A 27,481-nucleotide genomic window follows, 5' to 3' on the forward strand; every position below is an offset into this window, starting at 1 on the left:
GGGAGGTAGGGAGCAGGGGATGAATAAACACATGCACGGGCAGAGATGTGAAGAGGGAGCTCACACACACACGCACCTCCTGATTCAGCGGAACAGATTTATTCGTCACCTCTCCCTGCAGCCTCACGCAGAGAGCCTGATGCAAAACACAAGGCAACCCCAAACCCAGCAGCACAGGTCCCGTTCATCATCCCGCTGTCTGCCTGCGTAGCTTTAAGCCTCTGTCACAACTCTGTCTGCGTGCTCGCCGGTGTCCACTGCAGCTAAGGGACACGGGACCGTCTGAGAAGCCACCGGAGGGACGAGAGGCGCATGCGAATGATGGGAAACCTAAAGAGCGAGGACCGCATTGAGGATGGACCAGTGATGAAGCTGCGAGACAAATAAACGAACCAATAAAAGATCCATTTCTACCCTAGGACCCCCGGCAGGGGACATGATTATCATTATGGGATAGATGCACAAAGGGGGGAGAGAGAGAGAAATCTGCTCGTTGCCATGGATACCAGCACGCGAAAATTCACGGTGAGGAGATGGTTTTCTATTTACCTGAAGAACAAGGCGGCAAGAAACAAAAACACCGCTGGGTTCTGCCAGGTGGAGGTGAGTGGCCTTAGCAGATCATTTGGACACAAATGCAAATATGTTTGCTGTAAGGGGGGCTGCATCACATTTGCACCATGTGCGTTTGTGGGAATGTAACAGCCCAGACACCAGCTCACATGTGCAGCAGACAGTGGACTGCGTGTGTGTGTGAACAGTCCGTGTGCACATGGGAATGATAGTGGAAAGAATGTGTGTTATTTGGTTTGTTTTGGAGTGTTTCAGGAGTCACTGCTGCGTCGTTCTACAGCTGTTGCTGCTTTCTCTGGCCGTGGGGAAGCTAGAAAATAGAGGAATACGAAGGGAGTCACTGTGCTGTGACGGACATAGAGAGAGAGAGAGAGAAGTTGTATGGAAATATAGTCAGACAGAAACGCTAACGGGCAAACAAGCAACAAGGCAGGCAGGTTGATAGATAAATGGATACAGACAGATTGATTCAGCGGTCAGCCTCAGCAGTGGAGGTTTATTTATAGCCCAAACAAAGCAGCAGGGCAGAGAGAGGCAGTGAGTCTTTTGTTGCAGATCTACCTGAATGTTTTGGATATTAATGGAGCAAAACCTCACCTTATCCCTCCCTTTTCTTTGTAAAGGAGTGCTGATGAATCATCTTTATAGGCTACCGTTAACGTGATTGTTTTATTTTAGCAAATGCCTGCCTGCTTGAGTTTGTTTACCTGTCTAGTCGCCTGTCCCTGGAATGGGATGCTCTGATGCTCCATCAGGAGTAGGTGGAAATTACTCAGGCGACCTTGTTTAAGGAATAAACCAGCAATTAAAGAAAAGAAGGGAGCAGTTTGCTCAGTATGAGTTGAAACTTTCCAGCATGTTACAGTTGAAGCCAGGCCTTCAATGACCTCAAAGTGACTGGTGAAAAATCCCATTACAATAAGTTGGACTTTATATTTTTATGTGTGTAAATTAGCTCATGGATTGATTTGATCGAAGTGCATCAACATGCAAAATACTATATAATACAAACTGATATTTCAGTCACCCATTTATAATCCAATTCAGTTTTAAACAGTAAAATCTACAAAATGGCCGTTAAATATAACCTATTTTGCACATTTGCAAAAATGTTATCGTTTCATCTTCAAACTGGAAGAGATCTTCATCTCTTCATCTTACTTGAATCTATTGTACGTGTGTTGTGGGTTATAGATCTATATTCTTGCTATTCACTTATGTCAGTAATTGTATGGTTTTTAGACTTCCACTGTCTACACTGGTATGGCATAGTTCGTATTAGTCATTATTGTACTATCAAGATGAGAACCTTTCCTATGTTGTTTTCTTGATGGTACATCAATCTGGAAAATCAGACTGCAATTACCTCTGAATTCCTGATAGTTAGGAAAATAGTTTGGAGAAACCAGTTGTTTTATCCTTGCTATAATGACAATAACATTTGAAGGCTGTATTTATTTTTCATGACTTGCTTTGGTGGACGTTTCTGGTTTAAGGGGAACTGTAGGTGGGAGATGGCATCAAAAGACTTGCCGTCACTGGAGAAATGAGACCATGTGATTATTTTCAGCCTCATGTGAACGTTCAGTCACTCTGGCTCCCAGATCGAGGGAAGCATTTCTTTCTCTTATCAAACTATTCCACGAGGATGGGTTAGTAGCTGATCACAAGCTGCATTAAATGCATAAAAGGGTATGAAAATACCTCAGCCAAGTGATTCTTCAGGACAGACAGAATCTTATCATATACTAAAAATGAAGGTTATCTAACAGGTTTCATCAAACAAGTGGAGGCTAGAAGAATCGATTTATAACCATTACCCATATTTACCAAGTCCTGATAGTGTTTTGTACAGAATTACAGTATAAAAGAAGTTGCAGTGTATATCATATTGTCACAATATCCAGTCTAAGCCTTGCCTCTTGTTGAAAGTTGGTCATTCACTTCATTAAGCAAACTGAATAGGCTGAAAAAGGCAGCTTACACTGTGCATGATTTCCAGTGACCTCAGCCAATATCTTGATAGCAATATAATGGCTTGTAGATGACTATCTATCTTTAGGTACGGATTTAATGAGTAATTATTACATTGATGGCCTTTTTAAATGCACATTGAGGTTATAGGGACACAATTTAATCATTGCTCATATGTTGTAAAGTGTAATTTATTAACTCGTTTAAATCTCACCTTAACCCTAATCTACCAATAATGACTTCTATCTTTTCTTTCATCAGGATGACAGTGTACTTAAGGAGTTTGACATCAGCCACCATGTTAAGGAGGGCTGTGAGAAAGCAGACCCTTCACAGTTCCAACTGCTTAAAGTGCTGGGACAGGGATCCTATGGAAAGGTACAATGTGCAACCATTTACTTACTGCAGCTTTAAGGCTTTAATCTGATAAAAGTGATGGGACACTGACCTTACGGAAAATATCCGTGTTGACAATAAAAAAACATAAATAACCTTAAAAAGTCTAGAAGGTCACCTCTGAGGCTACATGTATTTGGTATAATGATCATGTTAATATTTTTTATTCCTCTCGGTTTTATTAGAATATGTGGACTTCTCACTTGATGATGCCCAAAAGTAAGTGCACATTCGTGTGACTGTTGAGCACTTCATCCAGACACCATCAGCATTAATATGCTGCTGTAATTGCCTCCAGTCCTGTGGGAAGTATTTCCAAGATAGCCTGAAACCACACTGCAGGAATTTGCTCCTGCTCAGACACCAGAACGTTAAGGTCAGACAGTGATGTGGTGCAATATGGTCTGCCTCGCAGTCAGTGCTGCAAGTCCTCCCAAAGGTGTTGGATTCAGTTGAAGTGAGAGGTCTGTGCAGATTGGTCAAAGCTTTTCACACAAACTCAAGAAATCGTGGGGGTTTTTTTGTACTTGCTTTATGCTATTGAAAAGAGGCGAGCATTTCTTAAAATGCAACTGTAAAAAAGAAAGTGCACTATTGTTCAGTCCACTTAGAACTAAGGTCCTGCTTAACTCTAAAAAACTAGATTCAAATGAGCCAGGAGATGTCCACTTACCTTTTGGCACAGTGAATATATGCGTGTCTGATTTCAGTGCCGCAGCTGATTATGCTTTACCAGCCAATCATCTGCTAATGATAAGCCATCTAGTTCTAATTATCTGTAGATTAGCTGCCTTGACAACGGTTTCACAGATCACCAAGTTTATTTAAATTAGTAAAGGCTCACTGATTTGTTAATGTTACTGTAGATTAGAGATCGGAATGGGCCTTACATGAAACATCAGCAGATGTTGGCATGTGGCTGCCGTTTCCAAGGCTGCAGGCATGGACAAAAGGTCACGTCACAGTGTGGCTTAGACAGCATGTTTACATAGCTTGCTATATGTCTGCTAAATGATTGCAGACCTTGTTTAAATCGTAGCTGTTGTCTCTGTTGCACCGAAACCACATTGATGTGGCTCTTTTATGTAACGTGATGGTAACTTGCTCCGGCTTGGTAACCTACAAAGGGTGAATATAGCATTTTTAAATGTTGTGAAATATAAATGACAAGTTTTTTTTTTCTTCTTTTGTTTCAGAAACGTCACTACGAAAGAACAGTTGCACAAAATGTGATGTTTATGGTAATTATCATTGCAGGTGTTTCTGGTTAGAAAAATAAGAGGAGTGGACAGAGGACAGCTATATGCCATGAAGGTCCTGAAGAAGGCAACGCTAAAAGGTGATTTAGTGCAAATACACTTGGCATATTGCCCCATTGGCATCATTTCAAATAGTAATAATAATTTTTAAAAAAATTTCTTTCAAACAAAGCCCTTTTGTATCATGTTCTTGTTATTGGCTATATTTAAAGAAAGAAACAAAACAAGCACAGCTCCACAGAGGATTGGATCTGAGTCATGGTCATTTGTTAAAATTATTATTGGTTTAATAGAGGAGCAATAGATATATCATTGCCCAAGTTCTCACAGTGCCCTACATTCAAGGGGATTTTGGGTAAAAGAGGTTAGTTTGTACTTTTGATTCAGATAAACTGGTTTGCGTCAGCCAAGATTATTGTAAACAGGGGTGTACTGTAAAAGCAGGTTCAGATGTCATGTGCTGATTTAATGACTTTGTACAAGCCTTAATCCTCTTAACCTGCACCTCTGGAATCTAAAGAGTTACACTGTCATCTTGTCAAGCAGACAGATGTTGCAATAACACTGGTTTTCATTTCACTATAAACCAGCTACACTGGATTTAATTTACCTTAATTTCAAGGAAATGCATTCTTATCCTACATAACACGTACTCGTGTTATTAGACTTGTGACATTTTACAGAATGAACTGGCTGAAACTTCATTAAAAAGACTGCCTTCTATCTCCTACTCAGTTCGGGATCGTGTGCGATCGAAGATGGAAAGAGATATACTGGCTGAAGTGAACCACCCATTTATAGTTAAACTTCACTATGGTGAGTATGAATTACTTGTGCTTTTTCAGCATGTATGTGTTGGAATCTATTGGCCTTATACATGTAGAATGATACATAGTGTTAATAGTGAATGTTTGGCCATTAAACATGGCCTAAGATTTGAAGTAATCAGGTCAGCATATGTACAAGTAATAAGGCAAAAACTCAGATTGCCCTAAATGCTCTATTTCAGAGTTTTTTTCTTTTCTTGGTTGTGTGCTGTTTTCCGAATAGCATCCACTTAAAGGGAAAATTGAGTTTAAGTAGGGGAAAGAAAGCTGAAGTGGCTTATTTCAGACAGTAGATGAACCAAGGGTTAGTAGTAAAGCCCAGTACAGGGCAAATAAGGATATTGTTGAACTATGAATCATGCAAAGCTACTTTAATAGAGTTAAGGAATAAAGGTGTGGAACCAGAAATGAGCATAGAAAAATTGTGTTGGGTAAGTCATTATTTGTTTAATAAATGTTGTTTAGCGTTGGTCTATATTCCTCGTCCCTGTAGTTCTAAATCAACAGCTAGTGTCTGTTTAAATGGGGCTGTGTGCTGTTGGGGGACTTCAGCGGGGCAGTTGACTAATTAGTCATTTTGATCTGTTACACAAAGACAAGGTGACATTTCACAAGTCATTTTTCTCATTGCATACATGTTCAAAAATGAGGGAAGTCATTGTAGTCTGCCCTTATTTGTATCTATACACAACTGCAGATAAATGTGCAGACTGTGCACAAAATAATAGAATACTTTATAGTCCTCAATACAGCAATTAAAGCCTCAAGACGTGTTTAACTTGCATTTCTGTTTGTGCATGTACTTATGTATTTGTGTAGCCTTCCAGACAGAAGGGAAGCTCTACCTGATCCTGGATTTCCTCCGAGGAGGAGACCTTTTTACTCGTCTGTCCAAGGAGGTAGGCTTCCTGGTTCAAATCATAATCCACTTCTCACTGTTTGTTATGGGAAGGTGTTTGTATAACTCCCATCATTCGCCTGTGAAAGAGATCAAAGACAGTCATTTTTTTTGTACTTTAAAGGAGGCACACATATTGAAACAATGTGCCATAGTTCGGTTGGCTCTGGTGAAAAGCGAATTTCATAGGAGAGAGCTCAAAAACAAATATGTGAATCAATAACAGACCAGTTTCCCCTTACTTTTCGTTTTTGCACATTATATTTAATACATTTGTTCATTTGTACTAGGTAATGTTCACAGAAGAGGATGTGAAGTTTTACCTTGCAGAGCTGGCTTTGGCCTTGGACCATTTACACAGTCTGGGGATCATCTACAGGGATCTCAAGCCTGAAAAGTACTAGCTCATAAACATCCCTTTTATGCATTTTAGAAAAAATTTTTCGATGCTGATTTTAAAGTTCTCTTCTCCCTCTTAAGCATTCTTCTGGATGAAGAAGGACATATTAAGATTACAGGTCAGTACATCTGACTGAAAACTGTAATTCTCTGCTTTTCTGTCTCTATTTGTCTTTTGACTATGATCCCCTTTTGTCTCTGTCTCACTATCCAGACTTTGGCTTGAGTAAGGAAGCTATTGACCATGATAAAAGGGCTTATTCCTTCTGTGGAACAATAGAGTACATGGCTCCAGAGGTTGTAAACAGGAGAGGTCATACACAAAGCGCTGACTGGTGGTCATTTGGCGTGCTTATGGTAAGTCTTTTACTTTGATAGTCTCTCTACACTTCTGACATGCATGACTAATTTTCCTTCTGAGCATGCAGTCACTCTGCTGGCTTGTATGTTTTATCTAATAATGAATTAACTACAAACTCAGTTCTTAGATAATATGCCAGTGCACTGATTTCTTCGTTTGGCTTTCCTCTGGCAGTAAAACAACTTTAATTACTGTATCTGGCAGATTAGGTCCCATTATTTTCAGCAAACGTGCATCTGCTGGATGCTGCTTGTTTCGCTAGCCTGGTGGCTTACTTTACTAATACTGAGAGGTTAAACATTCACTGACAGCTGGCAGCTACATTAGGTCACCAGGGGAAGATGTCAACCCTGTCTGCCCTTGTCTGGTGTTAGGAATGTACTGATATTAAAATAAACAAATAAATAGCCGAAGATTTCTCAATGTGCTGTAGAGATATTGAAAAGTAAAAGAGATTACTGAAAAAAAGAGAACTCCTTCACATTGTAATCCAATCTTTAATGTGGGTGAATACCATTGGGTGTGGCAAAGTCTATTATCAGGGTGCACAGTAGGTTAGGTTTGTTACAGTGTTAACCAGTGTATATCTTTATTTTATGCCTCTCAGCCTTTTCCAGTTAAATGTGATTTAGGTCATGGTATTATGCGGTAATTTCAACAGCTTTGTTTCTGATTTGGCCCGTTTGCAGTGGAAGTCAAATGACTAATAAAATTTGAAGCAAGCATGCTAATGAGATAATCCACCTCCACAGCTTCCATTATTGGGCGGACGTGTTTTGACAGTTGTTTCGTTGTGTTTTCCAGTTTGAAATGTTGACGGGATCATTACCCTTTCAAGGAAAAGATCGGAAAGAAACAATGGCACTTATTCTAAAGTAAGACTAATTATTGTTGCTATTTTATTGAACCTTCACATCTTTTGCAGGATGTAATGTTTAAAAATTCTTATCTGTTTCCCATTGTCCAACTGCATTTCAATTATCTATATTGTATCTTTGATTTCTGAGGGTTGCTTTATAGGATAAGCTGCTTATATAAATCTGCAATTATTAACCTCAAGAGATCCACTATACCTGAATGAACATAAAAATAAACTGTCAGCAGACATAAACATGCATAAACCTGTTTCTTGGCTTGTGTGTTCAGGGCTAAGCTGGGAATGCCACAGTTCCTCAGTCCTGAAGTGCAGAGTTTATTAAGAGCGCTCTTCAAGAGAAATCCTGCTAATCGACTTGGTATGTATAAAAACCTTGAACAATGACAATTAAATGTGTTTTTAGAATAAATTTAGAAACTTAAACATCAGCAGTTTGTGTCCATTTGGATAACTTTTGAAGTCACTTCTTATTTTACACACTCTCTGGTCTCTTGTAATAGGTACACCTAATCAGCACCTCATTTGGGCAAATATTTTAGCAATTCAGCAGCAAATTGCATCACATGTCACATGTTTGGCATGTAGACATGGTCAGGATAACCTGCTGAAGTTCAAATGTGGCATTAGAATGGAGTGAAAGGTGAGCTGAGTGACTTTGACTGTAGCAGGGTTGTTGGTGTCAAATGGGCTGATCTGTATATTTCAGAAACTGTTCTGATCTACTGGGATTTTCCCACATGTTTAGTGAGTGGCAGCTCTCTGAGCAAAAATGCCCTGTTGATGTAGAAGAGCATGAATGAATATACAATACATTGAACCACATGGGCTACAGCAGCAGAAGACCACACCTCATGCTGCTCCTGTCAGCTAGAACAGGAAACTGAGGATATGCTCACCCAACTGGACAACAGAAGCCTGGAAGAAAAAAGTTTCCAGGTCTTATGAGTATCAATTTCTGCTGCAACATTTATATGACAGGGTCAGAAATTTGTTTACACATGAAAGCATGGGTCCATCCTGCCTTGTAGGAGGGTTAAGGCTGCTTATGATGGTGTAATAGTGTGGGGCATATTTTCTTGGTACATTTTGACCCCTTAGTATCAACATATCACATTTACCTGAATATTGTTAATGACCATGTACATCCCTTTATCCCTTTATAGTGTACCCATCTTCTGATGGCTGCTTCTGGCAGGATAATGTGTCGTGTCGCAAAGCTCAGATAATCAAAAATGGTTTCTTGAACATGACAATGAGTTCACTGTACTCAAATGGCCTCTATAATCACCAGATTTCAATCCAATAGAGCACTTTTGGGATGTGGTGAGACGGGAGATTTAGAGCAATTGTGTGATCCTATCTAAATCTCTGAGGAATGTTTCCATCACCTTGTTGAGTCTGTAGTGTGAAGCATTAAGAAAATTCTCAAGGGAAAAGTACCAGTACTAACAAGGTGCTAATTTGGTTTAAAAAAAAAAAAACTATTCATATTACAAATGTACCACATATAACACTAGAAATGATACTTTGTCCATTCATGGTTTACAAGAAATTCACCTGCTAAATTCATGATCATTTTAACAGTGATTTAAATGCAAGAGTGAGATAGCTCTCAAGAGCCTTAAAAAAATCACTAAGGGAAGTCGTCGCCCTGGAAACAGCTGTTTGACCTGTTGCCCTGTGGTAGATGTTACATTTCCACCAAAATAAAGGATAAATAGATTAAAGAACAGTTTTTTAAATGCACCATGGCATGGCGGATTTATTTATTTATTTGTAGTTTTTACTCCTTCATATCCATAATTATTTATTATCTTCAACTGAAAGGGTTTGTTTTACTGTGTGAATGATTGTTGAAGTGTGTGAATTGATTTTATTTTGGAGGTACATGCGGATGTAGCATTTCAGTTTTATTACATCTTGTGATTTAATGACAATAAAAGGCATTGCGGTTGATTCTGATTCTCTTAATCTGTGTTACTTATAGGTGCAGGACCAGATGGAGTAGAAGAAATAAAAAGGCACCGCTTCTTTGCATCAATAGACTGGAATGTAAGCATAATTTATTAAGAGTATTCTGCAATATAGATATTTGGGTACTATAAACTTGTATTATACCGTTATTGTCTTATAACCACTGTCTTTCTCACATTTACGAATAATAATAATTTCTTACTGCATCAACTACATTGCTGTTGTAGTTTTAAAGTGCAGTAATGAGATTATTGACCTGAGTTAAACTTAAAATCAGCATCACATGGATCAGGTTTACTTGGTCAAGACAACTCCTCCTTCACTTCCTCAAGAGTTGTCCATAGTCACGGCACTTTAACATGCTCATGTGATGTTGGTTAGCAGCAAAACCCCAAACTTCCTTTTCTGTCCATCTTGCCTAACTTTTTTTGCAACTAATCTTCTTATCTGTAAAAGCCTTTGTCTCAGAAAGTTGGCTCATGTGCAAATGTTTTCACTAAAGTCTTTATCCTAACTATCTTTATCTAACCTTGAGACCTCAGCTCCTTTGGATGTACAGTGAAAAACAATTTGCCCCCTTGGCGTTCTTCAAAATGCAAGCTGTGCTTATTGCATGTTAGAAAACAAAGCCCTCCTACACTATTTGTGGGCTGAAACATTTGTCAACAGAAGCAGAAAAAATATTCATGTCATTTTTATATATTTGAAGATTGCATTTCTGATAGGGCTATTTCATTCCCATTCCATTCATCCAGCATTACTTTAAAAAAAGTGACACATATTCGTGTTGGTTACACACCACCAAGCCTGCTGGCTGCCATAAAAGGGGATTTGGTTTTTCTCTCTCCTTTAAATCAGTTTTAAAAGCAGAAATCTCAGCAAAGCAATCATAGACTCATTTGTTTTATTGATTGTAATCATCCTCCCTATAAATATCTGCTCTGATCTCTTAAAGCACCCTTCCTTTTTAATCATAGATGTTTGGAAGGCTTGGGACTCTCATTTATCTGCTTTTGTGAATTATGGCGCTCTTATTTCTATCAGAATCCACTATCATCGGCTTTACATGCTCGCTAATCTCTGCCCTCACCGCGGGTTCCCATTGCTGCCCTCCTCACTACATTACTACCTGCTCACTTCCACACAACATGCTCCCATTTACACATGGTGTTGCTGGCTTGATGTGACAACTGTCAGTAAGAGGCTTATGCTCTATTCTGCACTATGCTAATTAAATCACTGTACTCTATCAGGCAGAATGATTCCACATCATTCATCAGAACCTTTTCTGACTTTGCGGTCTTAGCCTTTCTTTAATGTCTTGGTCTTTGAAATAGTAAAGATTTGTAGCCTCATTTTCTCAACACTATCAAATGAAAACCAAATACTCAAATGCATCAACACTTCCCAATTTCTAATAGTCTCTGTTGGTTACTTTCCATGTATGCTAGTAATAGGAACCCAGAAAGATTGTTCCCTTTAATGGGCACTGCAATGGTGACATCTGCAGGCTATACTCAGTATTACAGCAGGTGCCTTTCTGCTGCTGTATAATAGCTATACAACCAGCCACCAGTCTTTACTTCATATTAATTTTTTATAATTTTTTCCCATTAGTGGATATTCACATTTATTCAGAAGTCCTGAGAGGTGTTTCAAGATAGGTGCCAAGTTGCAGCACTTGCTTCTAGAAGGACCTTGTTGTATTCTGTCACATTCTAATTTGCTCTACTTTTTTCCTTTTTTTTTTTTTTTTTAACTTCGGTTAATGAATAATTGAATATGATAGTCAGTGAAGAGCAAAATATATTGTATGATGGATGGTTGCGTGGTGGTTAGCACTGTTGCTTGAGTTCAGCTCCACCATCTGGGTGGGGCTTCTCTGTGTGGAGTTTACATGCTCTCCTTGTGTTTCCGTGGGTTCTCTCTGGTTTTCTTCCACACTCCAAAGAATGCAATTATTGGGGTAATGGATGATTTGAAGTTGCCCATGTGAGTGTGAATGGTTGTCTGTCTCACTGTGTTAGCCCTGCGATAGACTCCCCCACAACTCTGACAAGGATCAATCAATCAATCAATCAAGGCTTTATTCGCCACGTGCAGGTTGCCCTGATTCTGAGAACTCACGACCACAGTGAGCCTCCCCAAGATGTAATCCAATTTGCGCTCAGAGATGTTATTCCGAGCGAGCCCTTCCAAGATGTAATCCAGTCTGCACTCAGAGATCTTATTCTGAGTATTCACAGCAGCCGTAAGCCTCTCCAAGATCTTATCCATGCTGCACTCAATGAGGATAAGCAGAAGAGTTGAATGAATGGATGAATGAATGAATGAATGAATGAATGAATGGATGGATGGTGTAACAAGTGCTACAGTTTTGCACAGTGTCTGTCTGCTAGCTAATGGTACAGTGGCTGTACCCAGTGAGGAAAAAATGATAAAGTGGGATAATATCACTCGAGACAGAGAAAGGTATAAGAAAAAACAGGAAGATGAGAGATTATTTTCTAAGGTAAGGACTCCTTAGCAAGTCATATTATAATATGACAAAATAAAGTTGTCCTAAATCATTTTAATTTTTTTTAATTGGATATTGGATCTGTACATACATTGTCTGGATATTTCCAATTCTGAAACTATATTACAAGAAAAGTCCATGTCAATCAAAGTATATACTTGACTGTAAGGGCAGGCTAAACTGGGAAGTTTAATGGTTACAGTGATGAACTGGTGAAGGGCAGACTTATTCATAGAAAATGCTCTTAAACTGGTTGTTGTTCTCTTTTCTTTTTTTTTTAAATTGTTTTAATTTGTAATATTAAAAAATATTTTACAACTTACAACAATTGTTTAGTATAGCACTTTGGGCAACTATTTTTCCGTGTTTAAATAAATAAATTTTACTTATTTGTCTTATTTGTGTGCAAACCTAGCAAACTTGTGGACTATTTTTTATCAGATCTGACTGAAATAATCATTCCCCCCCCCCCCCAAACACGCTATAGTCAAAGCTTATACATCGTGTTTTCTTCTGACTTTTATACCTCCTTTACAGATCATGTGTCATTTGTGTTGAATTCAGCTGCTGGTGTAACAGTATTCCAATTTCTCTGGTTTTTTTTGCTCATTCATAGAAGCTGTACAAGAAGGAAGTGAGGCCTCCTTTCAAACCAACCGTTGGCAGACCTGAAGACACTTTCCATTTTGACCCTGAGTTCACCTCCAGAACACCTACTGGTAACTAAAGCATGTAGACACACATGCAAATACAGAATTAATGTATAGGTTATAGGCGACTGGGTTCAATGAGGAACAGAAAAAAAAGAAAACTACCATACTGATCAATCGTTTTTACTAAACTTTAATATTTCTAAAACACTGTCAAGCACTCTGCAGACGTTTGGTTCAATGTGTCTTGGGATATCCAGATTCTCCAGGCATCCCTCCCAGCGCGAACACACACCAGTTGTTTCGTGGTTTTAGCTTCGTTGCAACTAACCAAACTCAGGAGTCCAGTGTTGCTACAGTAGCGGCCACTCCTCAAGAGCTGAACATCAACCCCATCGCACAGGTATACATCTAATTAAATCACAGACTAGCACACAGTTTATGTATTTAGGTTTCTGACCTTTCCAAACATTACCTCAAATAAATTCCCTGTCAGCAACTACATAAGTCATTTAATGTTGTAGTGTTTGTGCACCTGATTATGTGTTTTCTACATAGCATCTCTGTGGTGATCTGGCCTTCGGTGATGTTTATGATCTGAAAGAAGAAATCGGACACACGGGAACCTCTGTCTGCAAAAGATGTCTGCACAGAATTACTTCAGTGGAGTATTGTGTGAAGGTAGGGGACACTTAACCTGAACTGCAATTTATTTAAATACACTATTGATTTACTCTTTGCCTTTAGAGCCTCAGCAGTAATATTCTTTACTATGATGGTGTTGAATGTAAACAGGGCTATTTGTTAGCTTGTGAAATGACTATTTGGGGCTGCTTACATATTAAAATAAAATGTAGTCAAACTGGACAAAACTTGCATGCTTCCTGAGCTGTAACTCAGAGTTAGTTACAAATCACTGGTGATCCATCATGCTAATATGCTGTGCACATTTATGTCAGATTATTGACAGAGCGAGGAGAGATCCGTCAGAAGAGATTGAGATTCTGTTAAGATATGGACAGCATCCAAATATTATTACCCTGAAAGATGTAAGTACAGCACATGAGCCTGCAGAATAGTGATTTTTAATTTGCATGTAATTTTTCCTAAGCATTTTTTCTTTTTTTTAAAAAGATATTTGTTTGTATCTTTCTTCTGCATTCACCTTTACCTATAGGTGTTTGACGATGGCCAGTGTGTGTATCTGGTTCAGGAGTTACTGAGAGGGGACGAGTTGCTGGACAAAGCTCTGATGCACACAAATTTTACTGAGAGAGATGCATCAGACATCATGTGCGCTCTGACCAAAACTGTGGAATATTTACACTCACAGGGGGTAAGCTGGATGAAAGGAGGGCTTAAAAATCAATCTTTGAATTCAGGTGGGGCGGTTCAGTCCCAGTGTCATAACATAGTGCATATACATTGCCAAAGCCCCATAACTTCAGAGGTCATTAACATCAGCACAAAAGCTGTGTGCTGGGAGCTTCAATGGCAATGTCCATGTAGTATATTTATATGTATGCACATTATTAAGGCTTAATGGTGACTATTTTTTCCAGGTTGTACATCGAGACTTGAAACCCAGCAACATCCGCTATGCAGATGACAGTGGACTCCCAGAATGCATCAGGATATGCGACTTTGGTTTTGCCAAACAGCTCAGAGCTGAAAATGGTTTGCTGATGACTCCCTGTTACACAGCTACGTTCATGGCTCCTGAGGTACATCAGCAGTCATTACAAGGTGCATCTCAGTATCACTTATACAAATTATTTAACAGATATCTGTGAGTGGTTTTCTTTGCTTTTTTTGTATATGTGCAGATTTTGAGGAAACAGGGTTATGATGCAGCCTGTGACATCTGGAGCCTGGGGATCCTGCTCTACACTATGATAGCTGGGTGAGTTTATAAGGTCTTAATACAACTCACACTCACAGGTTGTGATACAGTTCAGGTGTAAACTGTATGCAATGTTGCAATTTTCTTCAAAGACTCCTGCAACAGCAATAAACAGCATGTCTAAATACACCCCCCCGGTGAAATAACAGTGAGACAATAAGAGAAAATGTCTCAAATCGGAGGTCATGGTTTTCTGGAGTCATGCATTTTTTATTAGATTGAATTGCTTTCTGTAAGTGGGCATTGTTGTTGGTCAGTTTCAGCCCATTTGCCAGCAGTCCCGAGGACACAGCAGAGGAGATTCTGGCTCAGATCGGCTGTGGGAAATTCATTATCACAGGAGGAAACTGGGAGCTGGTGTCAGAAGCAGCCAAGGTTCAAACATCTTAATGCTTTCTGATTTGCATAAAATGGAAATGTTTGCCTCTAGCATCGTAGTATCAGTGCAGAACAAATATATTAACCGTTCATGTCCCCATTTGTTTAACAGGATATCGTGGTTAAGATGCTCCATGTGGACCCCCACCAGCGTCTGACTGCCCCACAGGTACCATTAGTCCATAACATAAACTGGCCTGTCATATGGCATATTGTGCTATTAGTATAGTGCAGGTCCCACCTTGACAGTTTTTTTCCATCATGATATAATGAATATGCTATAGATATAAATTTTATTAATTTAGACAAAGCAATAGATTACAAAAGTGTATACAAACTGAAATTTTACATACATATCATTTCCTTTAGCCCAGATGTACACATATGCACTGAGCCTGATGTTCATACCACGACAGTATATCATGTGTTTGACTATATACCTACACTGTTTGCAATACTACAGATGTATCATGGTTGTGGTGTTACCACGTTATATACATTATATACATTCAGAGCTGATATCAGTTTTACTGTGATGCTTTTCAGGTTCTTCGTCACCCCTGGATTGTTGAGAGAGACCAGCTCTCTGACAAATGTCTCACCAGACAAGATCCACTCATTGTCAAGGTCAGAGCCTTTGTACTCTATGTAATTACAAATACAGATTACTATAGAGATAAGCATATTATCCCCTGTATCGTGCTAATATAGATGGAAAAATCACTTATATATCTATTGCTCAATCTAAAATCTTCTAAGGAGACCTCCAAAGAAAAGTGGATGTTTATAGTTTTTTGGGGTGGGTATTTTTATACTGTAGCTCCTACATTTTATGCTATTAATGTTTTGAGTTTGTAAGACTGCTACCTATATCAGGTCACTGTAACAGAAACTTTAACATTTTATTTAACCAGGAAGTCCCACTGAAATAAAGTGAATTCTACCTTAAAACAGAAGTTTGGTTCATCTTCGATGTTTAATGCAGAGTAGTCTTAAAAAGTATCTGGGAAAAAAAACACTTAAATTGTACCTGAAAGTATCAGATGTATTTGGATAGAGGAATGCAGCTTATAAATCGCTCCATTTTTACCAGCAGTGGTGCTGATTTACTGGTATGTCCATATTTTCAGTATTAGAGTGGTCTCCTATTAAACTGATTAATTTGCACAAAAAGAAGTAGGATTCAAAGTTGCATGCATAGCTTTATAACTGTTTCAGAGTAGTCCTCAAGGTCTGATTAGTTGATAATAAATATAAGTACACAATTTTAGTAAGTATAATTCTATAATTTCATACATGCCACAAAAATCTGTTATTGTTAAATTGAAAAGGCATAGTTAAAGTACTAAATAAACACTGTAGAGTAGCCACATGTGGTAAATGATTTATTAGTAATTCTAATAGGTTAACCTCATAGATTAAGTATACATAGATTAAGTATACATTTTAATCATACATTTTAACATAGGCTATTAAGGTACATAAGAGAAGATGCACTTTACTTTAAAGCTTGGGAATTCTTTTGTTATAACAGGTACAAAAATTATATATATTTAATAGCTAATATAATTAAATGGGTAACCATCAAATAGATTGTCTGGTCAATAATTCCTTTAAAATGGCTCTTTTGATAGTAAAGGTGTCACCTGAATTACACTGATCCAATACAATGCATTCTACTTTTATTCCACTAGGGGGCTCTATCTGCCACCTATTCTGCTTTGAGGCGCTGTGCTCCTGCCCCTGTCCTGGAGCCTGTTCAGTCTTCTGGCCTTGCTCAGCGGAGAGGGATGAAGAAACTCGGGAGTCCAAAACTCACTTCAGATCCTAAGGAAAAGGAATAGCCTCAACCATTTGAATGCAGCACAAATATAATTTTAGCTTTTAATCGTAGACCTGCATTCTAAAAAGCACAAATCACATCTAATAAACTATAACATGACAATATAGAGGCCTACTTGTACTGGCACCAGGATTAGCGTCAAGTCACTCGGTGAATTGTTTCAATTTTAACAGCTTGATGCACTGATATAAAATTCATCACATGCACCTTCATTGGAAACTGTGAAACTGAGTGGCTTGAGGAAGTCAAATAATAGACCTTAAAATAAATTATTCTTAATTTTGAAAAGAGAATTTTCAATTCAAACATACAGACATTTTATTAAAAAAAAATTGCTTCTAACTTACCCGTCCTTTGGAAGCTGGCCTTGATTTCAGTTGGTTAACATCCTTGGTCATATAAGTGGCAAGGCTGTCTTACAATACACACAGACAAACTCTTATCTGCCTTGAATTACTGTATATTTGCAGGAACGGCTGCAGTTCAAAGTAAGAAACAGTAGACTGAAAAAACGAGTATTCAGTGCCACAAACATAAAAGTAGCAGTATGGTTTATATATTTTTGTATGTCAACAAAAGCATAGCATTTATTGTTCCAAAGTCATAACTTATACACACAGCATCTCTCTTAGATTAGCATATTTTACTCCAATCCTCAGACTCATGCCTGTTAAAAATGTAAATATCCTACCAAAGGGAATTATTTATTTAAAAATGCCATCTACATTAAGAACCACTGGATGTTGCACTCGAGCACCAGCAGAACAAAACAACCTAGCGTAAATATATATATATTGTACGGCTGAGGCATAGTACAATTAAAAACACCAGAGGCCAGTGCCACTGGCACCTTTCTGTACCAGATTTTTTTTTTTTTTTTTTTGCCCGATTCAGCTGCTTTCATACGGTGTTGTTCATGTCTGAGGTGGAGCAACACTTGTTGGGAGACTTTAGTCCTCAGCAAGTCGTCATTCAACTGGAGTAACATCATTTCCACTTTACCCATGTCTCTTCTGTTCTGCTCCTCTGGAATATACAGCTACTGAGATACTGAACAGCTATGCTCAAATTTCAAAACACACAGGAAGACTGACTATTTACAGAACCTATAGCAATGCCATTTAGTCTTATTGGTAGAAAATGTGATCAAGATTTTTCTTGCATAATTGTCTTCCACAGCCTTTGATTCACTGAGTAGTCTTTAAAAGAAACATGGCACACTCTGCAGTCTATACATTTTAGACAACGTCCAGCATAATTCATCAATTTGCATGTGCTCAAATGTGTTTATCAGTAGGCTTATGTTTGCCATTAGTATCTGAAAGCCAAAACATTGGAGAATCACTGTGTCAGATTTTTGTATATACTGTCTAATGCTGCTGCCCTGATTTTATCTAATGAGATGTTCACTCATAAAGACGAGGTATGATAGAACAGGGTTTTTTGCAGATACTAGTAGCACTTTGTGTTGTACAGGTAAGCCGTAGCAATGTAGATTATAATGCTCCACAAGTTAGAAACATACTTGCTGATCAGAGGTAAAACGTTTTGAGATGTGCAAGAAATAAGCACTGTAGTAGAGACAATACATTCTGGACACAGTTTTGTTTGCCAATTCAAAAACTGTGGGTTTTGTTGCACTGCACAACGGCAAAAGGTGTGGCTGGCGAACTGATGAAACTATAAGTATGCAGTATGAGTATGTGTGTTGTACAACCGTAAAAGTAATGTTGTATATATTGTTTATTAATTTAGACTGTACGTACTGTTGTGCAAAACCAACAGTATGTTGTATCAGCAGGCTTGGTTGTACAACTGTCAGCAACCAGGAAGACCGATATATTGTTTAGCAAATATATTGGGACTGTACATATTACATTGTGTTGTGCATCCATTGCTGTGTACATACTGTCTATACCCAGCCAATTGTTGAAGATATTGGCCAGAATGCCAAAGTTTTACAAATAAAGGAAAAGAACGGAAAATGACATTGAAGTGTATGAAGAGCTGGTTTGATTTGTTATTCTGACTTGTGACAGAAGCGCTCCCAGTAACGTGATCGATGACATTAACCTGCATGCAATCAATCAGCCATTGCCTAATAAGGATTTGGCTTGTAAAAATCTATATTTTCATAACATAAACAAAAGGTCCTGTTCCATTTAATTGCTGTGAAGTCAGTGTAGTTTTATATTTAATAAGAAGGGTCACACCAAAAGAAATTATTTTCCAGTCATTAATAACCATTTCCTAATATCTACAAGTACTGAGAAAAATGTTTGACACCAACTTGCCTGTGAGGGGTAGAGGAAATCTCTTATTACCTGCCTTTTTTAGGAGTGAAACCTACTAAACCCAACATTTTAAACCTTCATGGTGCAGCAGCAGCAGCAGCAAGCCAGAGTTAAAGCCACTAGATGGCAACCAATCATAGTCCATCCTTTTGCTCTCTTTCCACTGCTTACTTGAAGTTGTCCCTTTAGAGCCATAATCCCTGAAAAAGAAGGAGGAAAACTCTTTAATTTATATCAACCACCAGGCACACCATAAAAGCTTTTAGCAGGCACTGAGCTGATGTGTCAGGTGGGTGTGGCGGGCTCATCAGCCCTGACATTTAAGTGCAGTAGTGCTCGGAGCAAAAGGGATTGTAGGATATGAGTAGATACAGATGACAAGCCCCCCTGTGAAGATGATTGCAGTGGAGTGACAAGAGGAGACCAAACAACAGACATAGCAAGGAGAAGGTGTCGGGAGGGGAGAGATGAAAGGCAAAAGAAAGAACAAAAGCTTTGAGAAACAATAACTCAACCCGGCAATTACAGCTTTGTCAGATTTTATGTTATCTTTTCATAAGGGGAGAACTTCAAAAATGTACTTAGAATCTTAAGAGTATATCGCCATTTTGAATTTATTGAAATCTTTGTAACTTTACCTTATGACTATGGAAAAATACAAATGATTGGTTTTGGTCTTAGGATTTTATATCATATTATTATTATTATTATTATTATTATTATTATTAAATCTGTGGATATTTAAGTAAACCATGAGTTGGAAAACTGGTTAGCACCTGATACAGGTTAGCACCCTGCAATATGCAAGTTTTCAAATGCCTATGTAAGCAACTTTCTGATTTAGTACCAACAGTGGTGTTGTTGAAAGGGACATGACATTTTTCTGTAAAGTTAAGACATTAATATTTGCAGTATTTTGGTTGCCTCATCGCTACATTATTTTTTATTTTTTTTAAAAAGCTATTTCATATTGTCATAAAGATGAGGAAGACCAAGATGGATGCAAAGACAAAACAACAACAACAAAAAACCCAACAAAACAAAACAAGAAACACTGTTACTTTATGAAATCCCTGGGAAGTGAAGTGTTCCACTTAGGAAATCCCCTGGTACAGTCACCTTAACACCATGTCTTTTAATGACAAACCAGTCAAGCTGCAGTCCTAGATCCACATCCTCAGTCTATGTGAGATGTACCCCACAACCAGACTGTATCAGCCCTCCAGAAGCTGAGCTACAGTATGCTAGGCCGAACCTGAGGTACTGACTTCCAGCGTTGGCTGAGCCAGTGTAGCTTTCATCCTGGATGGAGGGGTTGACAGGCCCAAGCACTCTTTCTCAATGTACATGTACTTTTGTAAGTGTTTAATACATTCAGCGAGAGATAACCCTGCTTTTCGTCAGAGTTTTGTTTGTTTGTTTGTTTGTTTGTTAGTTGGGTTTTTTTTTAATGGCAATATTAAATGCCATTTCTGAGCCTCCTCTTTGGGAGACCTCTGCTGATCACCTGCATGCAGAGATGTCTGAAATATAGCCGCTGGCTACTGAAGTAAAACATTTTGGTAGTTTCACAGCAAACTGTAGTCTGTGCTTTTGGGACATGAGAAATGACATATGCTCAAGCCAAGCCAAGAAGTGGGGGCCTTTTCCATTCCCTTGCCCTTAAAAAGAACAGGAGCTCCTCCTGCTGGGGATGAAGGGAAAGAGAGTTTCTTTTGTTATGTTTTTGGTTGGACACCCTACAATTGGCAAACTGCCTGGCTGCAGAATACTTTCATTGTTTTGTTACCCCCTGAGCAAAATGAAGTGGTCACACTTGGTGACACTAACAAAGTATTTCGAAGTGACTGATGATACTGAAGGGGTGCTTGGTGGCACTGTCATTTGTCCTAGCATCTCCTCTCTTTGAACTAGAGGGGATGGAGACTGATGCTGGATTCCATCCACCTAAGTAAGATATTGGAGTTGGGAAGAGTAGTAGTAGCAGCAGTAGTCAGAAGAGAAAGAAAAAAAAAAACATATTTTTTATACTCCCTAGGCAAGTTAGAGCCACTAATACATCACAAAACTTGCAATGTGTGTGCACTCACAGATAGAAGCTGGCTGTGCATGGCTTATGTAATGAGTCACACACAACAGTGTGAGCACAGATTACAGGTTTTACAGTTTTACTATATATGTTCACTGCTGCCATCTTGGATTGTGAAATCAGGGCTGGAAGTGCTCTCCAGCTTTCTGAGTTGGAAATCTGAGTTGAGGGGGCATTCCAGTTGCAAATTCTAATTTAGAAGTTGAACTTTCTGGCTTCCCAATTCAAATGGAAAGCAGTACGAGAAAGACCTGATAAACTGGGAACTGCAGAAGCACCTGAATCATAAACTATGAGGGCATTAGTTTACCCTTTCCATCCCTTCATGAGGTGATACAGAATACTGATTAAACGTTAAGTCAAACACTTCTTCTTACCCTCCTTTGGGCATGACAAGTTTCTTGCAGCCACCACTAGAAATAAATGCTTTACCCGAAAGCCTTGTGGTTTCTGCCTGCCTTGGCCTCCTGAGCAGATTGGGACACACTCTCCTTCTCTCTGCATTTTAACTCCACTTTGCCTATCCCTCACTGCCACTGCTGGAGCTGCAATGCTAGCTCTATGCACCTGGTGGGGTAGTGAATTTGATTTTTGTGGTAGGCAGAGGACGAAAGCTTCTCCGTCTTTCTGTCTTTCATTTTCTCCAAGACTGGGCCACAAAAGACCTTTGGCGGGACACAGGGTACGTCCATGACTCCAGCCTTCTTTGTCCATGATTGACAGGTTTAACCACAAGACTGTCCCACCAGAGACTGCAAGGCTCACCCACAGCCTTGGACTCCTCCACAGGAAGAGCATGGAATAAGTGTATAAACTACATACATTTTATACCAGAGTACAAGGCTTGGATTCATATCTTCCAAGTCTTTTCTTGATAAACAATGTGACAATGTTAAGGGAACATGCTGACTTTGCTGTATAGTGAGATCAATCTGCAGTAACACATAAATTATAGTTCTGCGTCAGATGTACATCGTAACTTACGACATAACCAGAACCGTTTCTTCTGAGGTGCACCTCCTGAGAAATGTAAATACACGCCAGGTCAACTGCTGGAAGGTGGTGTCATCCTTGTCCTCCTTCATTTTGTCTAAATTGAGGTCTGTGTTGACGTTGCCATCCAGGTTACCCTCATTTCAGTTGAGGAGTCATTCACAAATGGCTGGGACACAACCAGTTCTTGCCCTCTATCATGTTTACCCATCTTGTGGTGGCTCATAGTTGATGGATGTCAGTCACAGCATTAGTGGCTGACAAGAAGGGGTCCTGCTGGGGTAGCAGCTATAACCATAGCCTGTTGGAAAAGGATGACATGTTATGCCATCTGTAGGTAGCGCTAACATCTGGGTTAAATCCAAATTGACTGTGTTAGCATGAGGGTTAGAGGCCATAACATGGCTAAACGAGTACGTCACCAAATTGCAGCTTCACATTGCTCACTTTTTCACTGTAGGAATCACTTCAAAGTTAGAACAGCTAATAATTCACATTATAACAGTCTCCTCTTTAGTTACATCTTTGCCTTTATATTCCAACATTCCCCTTCTGTCACAAAACAGAGGTCCAAAGAAAAGGGATATACACACTGACAGGGACAGATATCCCACCACCTATGGCACTGGATGTGCGTACATGCATATAAACACACACACACAGAGACACAGACCCTTGGACACCCTGTGGCATTACAGCTCGACCTGCCACTCGGACATTCACCGAATCAGACGGACAAATCTCTAACAGACGGCTCCTGACAAAGAGATTATCACCGTGACAGGAGAAGTGTGTGCAGCTGTGGGTGGTAGAGTTTATAGCAGGAAGATGGGGGTAGGGAGCGAACTCAGTACTTTCACACATTTTGCTTCTCTGCTCTCTCTCCCTCGCACTCTCATCACACCGGCATACATAGTCAGACTTCTCTCTATATGAGAAGCAGATGCATTACCTTTCATTACATGTGTGTGTGTCCATGAACATGTGTCAGGCCGGAAGAGAGGGACTCTAAAATCAGTTAACTGTACTTTAGAGGTTCTGCATAAGAATGAGTCCAGGTGTAAGATTTGTTGTCATTTTAAACTGTGTGAGAACTTTCCTTGTATTGGTGTTATGCTATAATTCACCCTTTGTATCTTACAATTAATACAATACGAATTACATCTCCCAGCTATATGCCAGAGCTCTGTGACAAACAGGTGCGATACGTGGCACACTGTAGTCTATGCAGTAGACTCCACCCAGCCTTTTTCTGTTGCACTGCTCATCAAAGCAATTTCAAGCCAACTTAGCTTCTGAAGGAAGGATATGTTACAGTGTTGAATAAAACAACAATGTCTGCTGTAGCAATGGTGTCTGGTGCACAGCAGCTAAATCAAAGGAGGGAAAAATATTTACCACTTTATACTCACTAAATTTGTAAGAAATCCTGTGCAGATTTTAAGAAATAAAATAAGTACAGCAATATGAAGGCAACACAACAAAAGATTTCGGTGCAACAGGGTTAAGTATAAACTCTTCAGTTATATTAGTGTCTTACTACAGAAGTTTTAAAATTAAAATATACATTGTTCATTCATTTTTTTCCACCATCAGTCCCAAGTGCTCAACTTCAGCAGTATATTTCTGTACATACTTTATGTGACGTCAAACTTTGTGGACTGCTGCAGGGTTGTTATCTGGCTCTTTAATTCAAATCTATATTAAAGTGGCATTAAAGTTTTTTAATAGTGTTGAGGATAAATCAAGGCATCAAACCTGCACTTATCCATTCGTGTAGCTAGTTTTGTGCCAGAATTATGGTCCTAAAAGGGAACAGAATCAATAAGAAATACCACACTGATGTTACTCTGCGTATTGCTTCACTCACATATAAATTTAACTGGAGAAAAGTTCATTTCATTTATAATCACAAACAATTTAACCACGAATGCCACCAATCTTTGCTCTAATTGTACAGAGAGTTATCAAGTAGCCACTGTGGATGAAATGGCTGATGGGACACAGTTTGATATTTTCAAACAGTTTTTGAACAAACCACAAATTGCTGCAATGACGGTGATATAATCATGTAATCCAAACACAAATACACTCACAAGTCAAAGGTGCCAGAGGAGGATAAGTGAAGCTCTGTAGAAAGTCAATTAATCTTTTCAGCGGTCCCCCTTCCCTCCGCCCTGCTTAAAAGCTTCATTTACCTCCTATGGAGAAGAGATAGAAACACCATTAGTGAGATGATGGCAGGACTGGAAAGGGGAAAGGAGAATCTCACAGTTGGATGAGCTGAAACAGTATAGGCCCCCATCTCCTCAAAAAGTGTGTGTGCGCGAAAAAGGCGAGAGCATCTTCTGCATGGGTGAGCTCAATTAGGTTCCATCTTGATTATCAAAGGTAGTGGTGTACAACTTTTAAGGCGGAAGTGTGCCTCAAATCCTGGTAATGGCAAAGGGTGGGCCGACCTGCAGAGTGAAGCAAGAGTTGGACTGATTGGAGTGGAGATGTGACTGAGGTTGGGTTTTTTTTGTTGGACAGAGGTGCTATACAAGGTGTACATTAGGGAATAACACCCTAACCACTATTTCCATATCTAAAGTAATGTGCGTGTGTGTGTGTGTGTATGACAGTGAGAGAGTGTGCGGCATTCGAGCCCAGCTGGATAAGTGATATTCATGTGTGTTTGCATGCACGCGTTTGGGTGTGTGAAATGCCAGTGAGCATATAGGCTTCGCTTGACTGAGCTCGGCTGGCTGCTGGGGCACAATTGGGGGGCTCTCTGTGTAAAGAGGTCAAAATACACACACATACAAACAACAGTGAGGAAGTTTGGCTGAATACGCAAGGCTCTGATAATCAAACAGTATGCAAATCAGCCAAATCCTATGCAGAAACAAACAATATGCCATATGAATCTAAGATTACAAATACACTACACTATGAACGATTCCAAACCTCACATTACTTATATATGTCACAGTGTTGCCACATTAGTCTGTATACATCTTGACATTTAAATTCAAGCCACCTGAGCTCGCAAGTTTCAAAATGATGTACGTCGAGGTGCAATATGTTTTCCTCCTCTCCCTGTTGATCGTAATTACTGCAGATCTGATCTCAGGGCTGTAAGGTTTTACTTGGGTTAATACACTTGCTGGCAGAAGAAGGTCAAGTTAAATCAATAGTAAGAGCATAGGCAAACCCTGGGCTGAAGTCTTGCAGGGGTAACTATAGGCAGGAGGCCAAGTCCCCATCTTCTTAATTACAACCAGCTTCTAGTGCTGACCCTGAAGACTTCTACAAGTCAATAACATGCACACAGTTCAATATGTGTTCTATTACTTGCACCGTATAACTCACACTCCTTCAGGGACAACGGGCCACAGGCTGACTTGAAGATCTGTCAAACTAATCATTAAGGAGTTTGGAAAAGACAGTGCTGGTTTTCCTTTATGCAGCATTGTCTCTGCATGCCCTCCCATGTGAATGTGTGCGTGGTTCAATGTGTCTCTGTGCCTGTTTTCACTAGTCTAGTGTGTAAACAAATGTTTTGTCCCAGTTAACTAGGTCCCAGTCAGACCAAACCCATTTGGCATTGGTCCACTGATGCTGGTGTGTGCATGCATTCAGGCTACGGCAATATATAGATATATGTGGGCATATGTGTGTGTTGTGAACATGGCAGCCAGGGGGATAGCATGCTGCTGCTGCTGCTGACACTGGGCCTGTCTGCCTGGTGTGCCCCTTTCTGCACCAGTAGAGCTGGCACTACCTCCTGCCTCTGCCCAGCGCGCCAGCTGGGCGCTACCAGGAGAGGCCCTGCAGAGAGAGGACACAGGTCAGCTGTGACAGAGGGATGCAGAGAGAGAGAGGTGTGGAGTAAAGGGGAAAGGTTTAGATACAGAGCGGGGATAGAGGGATACAGCATAGTCATAGAAAGTTAAAAGAAGACTGAATACAAAGCAAGTAAATATTTCACTATTAAACAATGACATTATGATGAAAATGGGTTGTCATTATAGGCATAAGATGACCTTTTGTGTTTGTCTTGTGACATGTGTGTGAGGTGGGATTCACTTCAAAAGTCTGATAGTTTAATGTAAACCACTTATATACATTCTGAACACCAATTTGAATTTTATACCTGAAAAGTAGCATTTACTTCCACTTTTTCTTGCCCAATGTCAAAAGGTGGATTCTGAGAAAATCAGATGTGTCAGCATTAACCATCTAACAGTTTGTAACCTTTCTGGTTCTTTTAATGACATATCATTTAGATGCATTTGATATTTGCATACGGGACTTGGACGCTGTATTACAGTCTGTGGTTCTGCAGTCATTTTGTTGGGGTGTCCAGGTTATTATGTCAGAACGGTCAAATGAATTTACAATATAATTTGTTCCTTGATTATGTGATTTTTAAATGTTTTATTTTATCAAATTATACCACACTTAATTACCATTTCGAGACATCTATAAATATTAGTGTCAACTTTTCAAACAGACATTTTCTACAAATCAATTAATAAATGTTAACTACTATTTCATTGTTTGGTAATAGTACATAACTAAAATAAAATTAACTATGAATTAACAAGGTTTTTCCTCAACACAATAGTGCATACATTCACTTTGGACCAGCTGCCCGAGAGATGTATAGTATTTGCTTGAATTTACTAAGGTTACAATTTATTCTACAAGGTGAAGAAAAAAATTATATAAAACTTGCCAACATATTTCACAATCATATCTCATGGCTGTATTGCCTTGTATGGCTTTCTTTATAGGCTCTTTGTTCTTTAGAAAAAACAAAAGCAATAAACTTTTTTTTACCAAAATCTTTATTCTTTTTATTTTTTTTAACTTTAGCCACTGTAGTTAACTAAGCTGACTGGTTAAGTGAGCTTCACTTGGGATATTTTAATCTAGACGCTGTGTTTCTGTGAGATAATGACTCTTTCCCAGCACTATTACTCAATTAGAACAATTTCATATCATCTTTTTTGTTTGCAGCCTGCAGTGAGGTGCGACAAATGAGTCTTCTCGGTAACAGATGACATAAACTAAGGTTGGCAAAGATATCCAAATTGTAGCTATAAACAAAAAGTATGTGTCTATTCTATGCTGGCACGTTCAAGATATACACATGAAAATAAAATAAGACATACGAGTTCATTTGGTTCCTGTGAACACCTTAAGATCAATGAGGCTCTGTGTTTCTTGGTTTGCTCATCCATGTGTAAATGAGACTATTTGCATTGTACAGTGATTAGGGAAATTA

General features: G+C 39.1%; 1 protein-coding gene and 1 long non-coding RNA gene across 6 annotated transcripts in view; one reads left to right on the forward strand and one right to left on the reverse strand.

Moving 5' to 3' along the window:
• rps6ka2 (ribosomal protein S6 kinase, polypeptide 2) lies at positions 1-18,510 on the forward strand. Of its 2 annotated transcripts, none has more exons than XM_082532670.1 (22): positions 1-603; positions 2,809-2,925; positions 4,201-4,282; positions 4,938-5,018; positions 5,849-5,928; positions 6,218-6,324; positions 6,408-6,445; positions 6,541-6,683; positions 7,492-7,562; positions 7,834-7,922; positions 9,552-9,616; positions 12,673-12,775; positions 12,925-13,109; positions 13,265-13,387; positions 13,666-13,755; positions 13,884-14,042; positions 14,269-14,430; positions 14,533-14,609; positions 14,867-14,984; positions 15,100-15,156; positions 15,534-15,614; positions 16,682-18,510. In XM_082532670.1, the coding sequence occupies exons 1-22, from the start codon at positions 499-501 to the stop codon at positions 16,829-16,831; spliced, it is 2,283 nt and encodes a 760-aa protein (XP_082388796.1). In that variant the 5' UTR covers positions 1-498; the 3' UTR covers positions 16,832-18,510. The 2 variants fall into 2 exon arrangements, with proteins under 2 accessions (XP_082388796.1, XP_082388797.1); XM_082532671.1 differs by having other exon boundaries at positions 12,967-13,109.
• LOC309706309 overlaps positions 17,155-27,481 on the reverse strand; it is an 18,891-nt gene continuing 8,564 nt past the window's right edge. Inside the window, exons 2-4 of one of the 4 annotated variants that reach the window (XR_014276716.1) lie at positions 24,303-24,407; positions 22,198-22,507; positions 17,155-19,324 (exon numbers count right to left, since the gene is read on the reverse strand). This is a non-coding gene — a long non-coding RNA (uncharacterized lncRNA). The remainder of the gene's footprint in view (positions 19,325-22,197; positions 22,508-24,302; positions 24,408-27,481) is intronic. The other 3 variants (XR_014276714.1, XR_014276715.1, XR_014276713.1) reach the window with 3 other exon arrangements.

Source organism: Aulonocara stuartgranti (assembly GCF_965226115.1).
Source record: "Aulonocara stuartgranti genome assembly, chromosome: 1".
Classification (NCBI taxonomy): Eukaryota; Metazoa; Chordata; class Actinopteri; order Cichliformes; family Cichlidae; genus Aulonocara; species Aulonocara stuartgranti.

What these genes read in the sequence shown, in the direction of transcription:
- rps6ka2 (XM_082532670.1), top strand. Translation starts at nt 499, where the DNA reads ATGGATACCAGCACGCGAAAATTCACGGTGAGGAGATGGTTTTCTATT. An exon ending in CTGGGTTCTGCCAGGTGGAG is followed by an intron (nt 604 to 2,808) that starts GTGAGTGGCCTT and finishes TTCTTTCATCAG; the next exon opens with GATGACAGTGTACTTAAGGA. An exon ending in AGGACATATTAAGATTACAG is followed by an intron (nt 6,446 to 6,540) that starts GTCAGTACATCT and finishes CTCACTATCCAG; the next exon opens with ACTTTGGCTTGAGTAAGGAA.